Source organism: Dipteris shenzhenensis, chromosome 4 (assembly GCF_047967505.1).
Source record: "Dipteris shenzhenensis isolate YYH24624 ecotype China chromosome 4, Dip_SZ_1.0, whole genome shotgun sequence".
NCBI classification, from domain to species: domain Eukaryota; kingdom Viridiplantae; phylum Streptophyta; class Polypodiopsida; order Gleicheniales; family Dipteridaceae; genus Dipteris; species Dipteris shenzhenensis.
Window position 1 is genome coordinate 13140544 of NC_141599.1, and position 9956 is coordinate 13150499.

Here is a 9956-nt window from a genome sequence, read left to right on the forward strand (position 1 = left end):
GAAAGCAACACTAACCCTCTTACCAAGACACCGTGAACTCGGTTTGCTTTCTTGAGCTCCTTACCACGAACCAAGCTCTGATACCATGTGAAGAGAGTGGGAGAGAAGTAAGGAGTCTCACTTGCAGCTTTCTCACATACACAAAGGTGGAGGCTGAAAACACTTTTCCTCTTCTTAGTTGTGAAAACCAAAAGAACTCTCTTTTTTTAGTACAAAAGGAATAGATGAACTTTATATGTGGGTCTCAAACCAAACTCAGCTAACCTAGGTGGCATACTAACTGAGTCACTATCTAGAGTACATAAAGATAGTTGTCATCTAGCTATTATTCATGGGCGGTGTACCAACCGCATCTGTAGCTAACAAGTCAGTGACATAAATGCACAACGGTCACCTTGGCATATCACGAGTGGAGCTCGATATCCCAATAGGCTAGGCTAGCTATGGAAAGCCACAGGTGGTACCGAGGACCTTGGTAATGACTTTAAAAGCTTAATAATGTTCAAGGTCATCTACTAGGGAGTTGCGCCAGTAGGAGAAATTGGCTGTAATTCATGGATGGTTGTTTAATTATAAGGAGTCGTAAGGGAGCTTTAACACATAAAAGCAAAGTGTTAACTAAGGATGCATGTCCAACAAAAGTAGAGAGTCAATTAGCAGTGAAGTGTTTCCAATAAGTGATATGATTTGGATTTTAGTTTCCCACTATGATAGTGTCTTTAGAGGTATCAAAGCGAATGAGGGAACCATACATAATAATTAATCTCAAAGCCAACTCTATGGGGGAGCATGTTATTGTAGTTAAGAGGAAAAAACCAAGGTCAATTACGAGGGAATGAGAAATTAGAGCCTTAGACAACCATTTCCATAGCTTGACCATGTGTGAGAATTTGACGAGCGAATAAGTGTGTGTGTGTGTGTGTGTGTGTGTGCACGCGCGCGTGCGCACACTCGCGTGACGGGAAGGTATGCCATGTGTTGGATGGAGAGGGAAGGCTTGAAGTGCAAGGAGGGGGCTGGAGGCTGCCACGTGGGAGGTTGGAATTGAGAGACATTGAATGATGTGTCTACCACTTTGAACCACCACCTCCAATTTGAGATTGCCCAACATGCCCACCCATCTTTTTTTAATTTGCCACCCGCTCCTAAGCGTTAGTGCTTGTGTCATCCATGGTTTCAATCTCTTGCTATTGTTGCGGCTTGCCTTTTCCATGGTTTCTATCTCTTGCGGAAGTTGAAGAAGTCTTATGTCCTTTTCACCAAGGCATGCAGAGATGAGCAAGTAGTCTCTAGCCTCTCGAACCAATTTCACACCATGCACAAACCATCAGACGTCTTCGTGCTTAAAATGTCGGTCTAACTCACGAGTGTGTGGCAGACATTGCAAAGCCTGACCCCAAAAGTGGCTAAGCTCCGACTTTCCAAACAAACGCATCTTATTAGTTTCAAGCGAACTTTCCTACTACCATCTATCAAACCCACTCATTGTTTATGCTAGCGATGGTGATGGTCTCCATTCCGGTAAGGACAATGTGCAGGGAAGTTGTATTGACGAAGTGGAAAGGGACCAAATCCCACACTGAGGTAGGGGTGTGGTGCCAGAGGCTAAGGCTGAGCTAGAGATCTCCTCTAAGGAAGAATGCCTGCTAGCAACACCAAGGTAATTAGTGTGATGTTGAGGCATAAGCCACCTTGGAATTATTGCATACTGCACACAATGCTTGCTTGAGTGCTAGAACTATGGCTAGAACGACGATTGCTTGAATCGTTTTCTCAAGGTCTCCATTGTGGTGAAGATGGATGATGACGTGCCCAAATCTTGCTCAAATGCATTTTATTTGGTTACGTGTGGGTGATGTAGTTTGGTAGGTTTTATTGCTACCATATTTTAGATGAGTGGTGTTGTTGCGGTCCCGACAATATCATATACTGAGTATTGATTATTTCTTTTGCCAATTCACGTGAGACTCAAGGATGAGAGGCTTTGTTTTTTTATTAAGTTGCTAAACAAATTGGAGAAATTGTCATGATTGAAGAAATTTGGGAGCATATCCTTGCAAACCTGAAGAACATGGTCTCATCCTCATTCTTCAAAACCATATGATCAGTGGAAAGATCTATGAGTTGCTATGTTTTCATAAGAAATGGAGCGGGTACATAATTTAGACGCTTAGCCAAAGGAACCCTTCTAATAGATAAAAAATCAATGCCGTGAGATGTTCATGAACTAATTGAAAAGGATCTTCATCTAGGTGGCTCTATTTATTGCTCAAATGAGGCCCGAGTATTACATAGGCAGGATGCAAGCTAAGTTTGCATTGCAGGGTCGAGACTCTATGTGGAGAGATCTATCAAGCAAGCCAAAGCTTAAGGAGTAGAGCAAGGCTCGGGTGAAAAAAAGGATGAGAAAAAAATATGTTTTTTCAAAGATGCTACTATAACCTATGATGGATAGAGGTATTATTATGATCAAAACCTTTGTTGCATAGACCAAGTTTAATTTGAGAAATATTATTCCTTGAAACAAAGGTGACGAGGGTTTCTAACCAAACATAAACAAGTCTTACACGAGAAAGAGAAGGGAGGGGAGGGATCTCCTATGTTTGAGTGTCCAAGTGTGTATGCATGTCAAGAAGACACGAGAGAGAGAGAGCACACGTGAGTATGTGATGAAGAGAGAAATATCTTAGAGAGAGAGAGAGAGAGAGAGAGAGAGAGAGAGAGAGAGAGAGTGTGTGTGTGTGTGTGAGAGAGAGAAAGATTACATATCTGTTAACATATTAATGCATAGGGATGTCTCACTCTCACATTAATGCATAGGGACATCTGTCACTCTCTCTCTCTCTCTCACACACACACACACACATTACATATGTGTACAATATTCATGCATAGGGATGTCTATGAGAGAGAGAGAGAGAGAGAGAGAGATGTTTTAGTGCCTTTGCGTGTGCATGAGAGACACACATTGAGAGTGTGTGTGTGTGTGTGTGTGTGTGTGAGAGAGAGAGAGGGGGGCGGGGGGGGGGGATGGCTGCTCATCTAGCTAAATCATAGAGATCTTGATTTGACTTGAAATTATAAAATCCCGAGACCCAACGAAGCGGATCTCTAACCTATGGTAGACAGGTCCTGCTACTCCTTGGAGTCGATGAAGATAGAGCCCTCCAGCCGGACAATCTCGCTTTACAAGAGCTTTGACGACAACAGTGAATGCTGCAACAGCCAATGTCAATGTTGGTCTCCTCAAACTCTTCCCCAAGAAACCTGATCACAGCAAGGTGGGGTATTGGAGGCCAATTTCAATGCTGAATTCGTCCTACAAGCTCATTTCGATCTGCACCTGAGAGATTTGCATGTCCTTGATTTTGAATGTGTCGCACGATGAAAACCCAATGGCATTATTGACAAAGATAGGCTTTCGGGGCGCCCTTATAAAACATGAGCAAAGTGTGGAATACCGGCAGATTTATAGTTCGTTGGGCATGCCAATTCACTAGAACGATATGGAGGCAGGCTTACAGTTTTGGAAAACATCAATCTTGGGTGAAGGATGTATGAACGAGGTTTAGCATAAGAACTTACTATAGAAACTTAGGAATGATCGTGGTTTTAATCCATAATCTTAGATGTCATATTTGTAGTTTTCTTGCGACGGTCTCTCAATTCGCTTTTCAAGCTCCCTTCTTTCTGTAACATTTTCTTTCTTAAATAAATTTCATATTCTCCCCAATTAAAAAAAACAAACTTCCAAAAAAAAGAAAGATTGCAAAATGTAGCAAGTGTGAGAAAGAATGCTGCCTGATCAAGCTGTGACAAGGTCCAACGGCAATTGTACACTAGACAAAACATCGTTGAGTCACAAACATTTCATCGCAGTTCTTGGAGATGTTATATTTGCAATATTCTTTAGAGCACATAAGAACGGGCTGCAGCAAAGAGCTACAAGAAATTGCATTGCATTTCAAAACTTCTCTGTAACTCATCCGGACTACATTATATCCCTTAGAAAAAACCTGTTACATTTTGCGAGGTAGAAGCAGAAAGGAACATATTGCAAAAAGCAAAAAAGGCTTCATGCCATCTCATCAATCAGACAACCTAATTGAGATCTCATCAATCAGACAACCAAATTGGGACGAGGCACACTGATTTCATAATGAAAGTTTCAGATCCCTTCCATATGGGGAAGATTCCATTACAAAATTTCCAGAGGGGCTCAGAGGGGCTACTCAAAAATCAGCCCTTGACTGGAACCAATACATTTTATCAATTCCGACAAGCCACACAATAGGGCCACGGCAATCAAAATCAAAATGCTACAACCAAAACTTCGTTCTGTGCTGCAGGCACAGCCATAATAATATAGTTTAATCTACTTCCTCAATTTTTGGACCAGCTCCTCCCGCAGGGCTGCCGTTATCAGCATCATAACCAGCACCAGGGGGCATATCAGGCATGCCTCCCCCTTGGTACATCTTAGCAATGATAGGATTGCAAATGCTCTCTAATTCTTTCAACTTATCATCGAACTCATCAGCCTCTGCAAGCTGGTTGTGATCCAGCCATTGGATGGCTTGATCCACTGACTCTTCAATTTTCTTCTTGTCAGCAGGATCTAATTTCCCCCCAATTTTCTCATCCTTGATCGTGTTCCTCATGTTGTAAGCATAGTTTTCAAGCCCGTTCTTTGACTCAATCTTCTTCTTGTGCTCCTCGTCCTCAGACTTGTACTTCTCAGCATCCTGCACCATCTTCTCGATCTCCTCTTTACTAAGCCTGCCCTTGTCGTTGGTGATGGTAATCTTGTTCTTCTGGCCAGTGGTTTTGTCTTCAGCAGACACGTTCAGAATACCGTTAGCATCAATGTCAAAGCAGACGGTAATCTGAGGAACTCCACGGGGGGCAGGAGGAATGCCAGACAGCTCAAACTTGCCGAGAAGGTTGTTGTCTCTTGTCCTCGTCCGCTCACCCTCGTAAACCTGGATAAGCACGCCAGGCTGGTTGTCGGAATAAGTAGAAAATACCTGCTCCTTCTTAGTTGGAATCGTGGTGTTCCTGGGGATCAGGACTGTCATCACCCCACCGGCCGTTTCAAGACCCAGGGACAAAGGTGTTACGTCCAAAAGCAACAAATCTTGCACTTTTTCGTTGCCCTCACCACTCAAAATTGCAGCCTGGACAGCAGCGCCATAAGCCACAGCCTCGTCAGGGTTGATACTCTTGCAGAGCTCCTTCCCGTTGAAAAAGTCTTGCAGCAACTGTTGAACCTTCGGAATGCGAGTAGATCCCCCAACAAGGACCACATCGTGGATAGTACTCTTGTCCATCTTAGCATCCCTGAGGCATTTCTCCACAGGCTCCATACACTTCCTGAACAGATCCATATTCAGCTCCTCAAACCTTGCTCGGGTAATGGTGGAATAGAAATCTATCCCCTCGTACAATGAATCAATTTCAATGGTGGTCTGGGCAGTGGACGAAAGGGTCCTCTTCGCCCTCTCACAGGATGTTCTAAGCCTTCTGAGAGCTCTAGCATTCCCAGTAATATCCTTCTTGTACTTCCTCTTGAACTCCTGCACAAAGTGGTTCACCATTCGGTTATCAAAATCCTCACCCCCAAGATGAGTATCACCGGCAGTCGACTTGACTTCGAAGATGCCCTCCTCAATTGTCAGAAGGGAGACATCGAAGGTGCCGCCACCCAAATCGAAGATCAGAACATTCTTCTCCCCGACGCTGGTCGCCTTCTTGTCAAGACCGTAGGCAATAGCGGCAGCGGTTGGCTCGTTGATGATTCTCATCACATTCAGGCCTGCGATCACGCCGGCGTCCTTGGTAGCTTGCCTTTGCGAGTCGTTGAAGTAAGCAGGAACTGTTACGACAGCATTCTTCACAGTGCTCCCGAGGTAAGCCTCGGCGATCTCCTTCATCTTGGTCAGAACCATCGATGAGATCTCCTCGGCAGCGAACTGCTTGTCTTCTCCTTTGTACTGAACAATGATCATGGGCTTATCACCAGGCCCTGCAATGAGCCTGAAAGGCCATAGTTTGATGTCGCTCTGGACAGAGGCGTCGGAGAACCGTCGACCAATCAGCCTCTTGGCATCTGAGGGAGATTAACACTACAAACAGTCAGAGGCCGGCTTCCAAGAAAATCTGAACGTGACAGCGTACGTCTAGACAAATCTATCAAGATTAACTGCAGTATACACCCCATATCATACAATGTACCAACGTAGACATGTAGATCTAGCCAGATCTGGCCATCAAGAATAACCGACGACAAAACAGGCGTCGCCAGACCATTAACCAACGGCATGCATGACCTTTCGTAAAACACTGGCGCAAAGACGGGCAATGATTCGAACAAATCGACGAACGAGGAAAGCGCATTCACAGAGTACAAGCTCACGAAGCCAAGGACGAACGAGATCTGAAAGCAGGGTCTCACCGAAGACAGTATTGGTGGGGTTCATGGCGACTTGGTTCTTAGCGGCATCACCGATGAGGCGTTCAGTGTCGGTGAAGCCAACGTAGGAGGGGGTGGTGCGGTTACCCTGGTCATTAGCGATGATTTCGACGCGGTCATGTTGCCAGACACCGACGCAAGAGTAAGTGGTACCGAGGTCGATACCGATAGCAGGGCCATCCTTAGCCATGGAGGAGGAGGAGGAGGAGGAAGAGGAGGAAAGGAGCTACAGAGCTATGGCGATGGCGAGGAGCAGAGCAGAACAGAGCTCGCAAAAAGAAGAAATGAAGAAGATGAAGGAAAAACTTGAATTCCCTCTTTCAAGAAGATGTTGGCGCTTCTCGAACCTTCCCTCCTCCCCCCTTCCCCGCCGTCCGATCCCCTCCATCCAACGGCCCTCCTCTTCCCTCCCCTTTAGGGTTTCGCCGGACGGTTGATCTAACCGTTTCTGCTTCCTGAATCCGTAGTAATATATGCATTTAAATATCAATTTATTGGGGACATTATTATTATTATTATCATTCGCTAGTGTATTTAAGCATGACCAGTTTACAACGGTTTAGAGACCCTCTTCGCTTGGTCTCAAGATGATGGGATCTTAAAATGTATTTAATTTCAAGAATTAAAATTTAGAAGTGACTCTATACCCAGTTTAATCATGTATTTTGCAATGCTTGGCGTGTGTGATCAATGAAATTTGTGGTCAAAAAGTGTTGGTGCATTATTTACCTGCATTAAGATTCCATTGCAAATTTGTATATGCAAGAGTTCTATCTCAGTTAAAGATTGCATGGAAATTGATTTGCATGGCTCTCACTCAAACCAAGAACCCATCTAAAAGGCCTCTTTATCAAAATATTTTACCAACTATGAAATATTTGGCTTTGATTGCTATAGAAGTGGATTGTTTGCATCAATGAATGTTGTGGATGATTTGTATTTTCCCAACAAAATTGCAAGCCATTATTGCCTACGAACGCTCCCCTTGTACTTTTGATTCGTTAAAAAAGTGTTATAGAGGATTTAAGAAGGCATATCGTTAATCCGACATCATGCAACTTCTTGCTCTCTCAGCTAGAATTTGGGTCTATAGCAAGTGTATATGCACTTGACATGTTTCCCAAGAAATCAAACTCCATCTCTTAAGAACTAACGAATCTAGAGATTTAGTGTCTCATGTCCACCCCACCATTGACAATCATGGCTTACCTCATCTTGTCTCCTCGTTGGTTGCCATGCCTTTGTGTGTGTGTGTGCACGCGTGTAGGCGTGTGCGCTCGTGTGTGTGCGTGTGTATATGTTCACGTGCACGCGTGCCTACCCATGTGCCTAGGGGTGTGTGTGTGTGCGTACATGCACATGCGTGCATGTACATGCACGTGCACGTGTGCCTACCCATGTGCCTCTGTGTGTGTGTGTGTGTGTGATTGCACCACAAAAAAGTGTGTGTGTGTGTGTGTGTGTGTGTAGATATATATAAGAAAATAAGATAAGAGGAGTCTTGCCTTTGATAAAAGTGAGACATTCACTCATGATAAATAAAAGAGTAGTCTTGCCCTTGGGAAATGCAATAAAGGCATGCATTACATGTGTGGAAAACGTGGAGGGGACGATGACTTGGGCCCCAACCAAACAACCTTAAGGCATCACATATGTCAAAAGAGGACACGATAACTTGGGTGCCATGAAATCATTGATTGGCAAGCATTCCATGCAACATCTCACGAATTACAAAATATATCATGACCTAGGTCATAATATATTATGACCCAAGCCATGCCTTTGTGTGTGTGTGTATGCCCATGCACCTACCCATGTGCCTAAGTGCTTGTGGGGAGCAAACACTAATGTGCAATTTATACTAAATCCACACAGAGCTGCTGCATACTGTACATCATACATGACAAAGATAGATAAACAGACTACTGAGGCAATTAAAACTGCTATGTCGCAAAGTGTGGCAGAAAATGCTCAACCAAATGAACGCATCAGATGAATAGGAAATGCAATCTTAAATACTCAACACATAAGCTCACAACAAGCTGTATACTTATCCCTCTCACTACCACTTTCAACATCATCGAGGCGCTTCCAATACATAAACACAAGCCCTCTAGAGAAACATACCTTGCTATTGAAGAGGCGAAACCAACTAGAACAACTAGACCCAAATAGTACAAATATTGTCTTTAACGATGTCATCACCAAATATTTGAAGTGCCCCATAACCCTACAATGCATTTGCCTAGCCACCTTCGCTAGTCACTACAACTTCTCAACAACAAAACCGAAGAAGCGCAAGAAAGAGAGAGTTATTCGCTTCAACAACTACAGTGTAAACATTGATCCCAAAAACCAATACAAAGAGCGATGTACATTGTTTCTACCATACCACAATGTGGAACCATCTCTGAAGGACATGAACACTACATGGCATGACAAATACAATGATAACAAAGATGTCATAGACAAAAACAATGCACATTTTAACAAAATTCAACCATCGCTATTGCCTATTTGCGGAAATAATTTTAGTACTACAACAACCTCAAATCAATCTCACAACAAAAATTTAAATATGTACAACATTGCCGTTGATATGCCAAAAACAAAAAAATCAAACGCAGCTCCAAAGTCATTTCTCTTAAAATATAAGCTAACTCCCCAAAATGACTATTATTCCACATTCCAACAACTAAACGAAGAACAATGCCTAATTGTCAATGACATCATGCTAAAAAAGATATTGGAACCAACACAACAAATCCATCTCTTCTTGACTGGCAATGCAGGCACAAGTAAAACATTCACATTGCTACTCGATTTTCTTCATGTTTTGCTTTAGAGTTTTATCATTTGAATGAATTTCCACTGGAATTAGAATCTTTGTTGTGCTCATTGGGGGTCTTGGGAAACCAAATCTACATTGCTTTTGTCTTTTGTAGCAAGTTTTGCGATGTTTATGAATTTGAATTTCTTTATTTTCAAATGGAAACAAAGATATGTTTGTTGTTATGTATTTATCAACAAAAGCTTCTATATCTTTGTCTAGAGAAATTCTGAAAATAGGTGCACTCTCAATCCATAGAAGACCATGATCACGTTGGCTTTCTCTATTTTGGAACTCAGTTACAAAGAAGAGGTCATTCATTTTTCCTACAATCGATCGGTCATTGGTTGCGAAGCAATGTTTTGAGAGCTTGAAATTTATGGCCATAATATCTTGATGTAGTAACTGGGTCTGAAATTCTAAGTTGAGCACTCAAGTTGTTTTGTTCATTGATGCAAGCATTTGGATTTAGTTCAGAAAGGCAATCTACTAGTGATTTCCAGAGTTTCTCTGCAGACGACAACGTGATGAAAAAAGTCGGGGTTCCTAATTGCCTTACCATTGCAAAAAGATTTCTTTTGAGGTAGTGTTTGTAGTCTACTGATGTTCGAAGGTGGGTGAAGTCACGATAACCTATATTTGATTGCAAAAGTT

At 42.9% G+C, this 9956-nt stretch overlaps 1 protein-coding gene across 1 annotated transcript; it reads right to left on the reverse strand.

The window, feature by feature from the left end:
- Window positions 1-4152: 4152 nt before the first annotated feature.
- LOC147902479 (heat shock cognate 70 kDa protein 2-like) lies at window positions 4153-6753 on the reverse strand. Its single transcript, XM_087373515.1, has 2 exons — window positions 6455-6753; window positions 4153-6109 (listed from the first exon to the last, which is right to left on the reverse strand). Exons 1-2 carry the CDS (start codon window positions 6660-6662, stop codon window positions 4371-4373), a joined length of 1947 nt encoding a protein of 648 aa, XP_087229641.1. The 5' UTR covers window positions 6663-6753; the 3' UTR covers window positions 4153-4370.
- Window positions 6754-9956: the final 3203 nt, after the last annotated feature.

Bases quoted from the DNA above. Each gene is read 5' to 3' on its own strand.
- LOC147902479 (XM_087373515.1), bottom strand. From the start codon at position 6,662: ATGGCTAAGGATGGCCCTGCTATCGGTATCGACCTCGGTACCACTTAC. The intron at 6,110-6,454 runs GTGAGACCCTGC...AATCTCCCTCAG, and splicing joins CCCCACCAATACTGTCTTCG to ATGCCAAGAGGCTGATTGGT.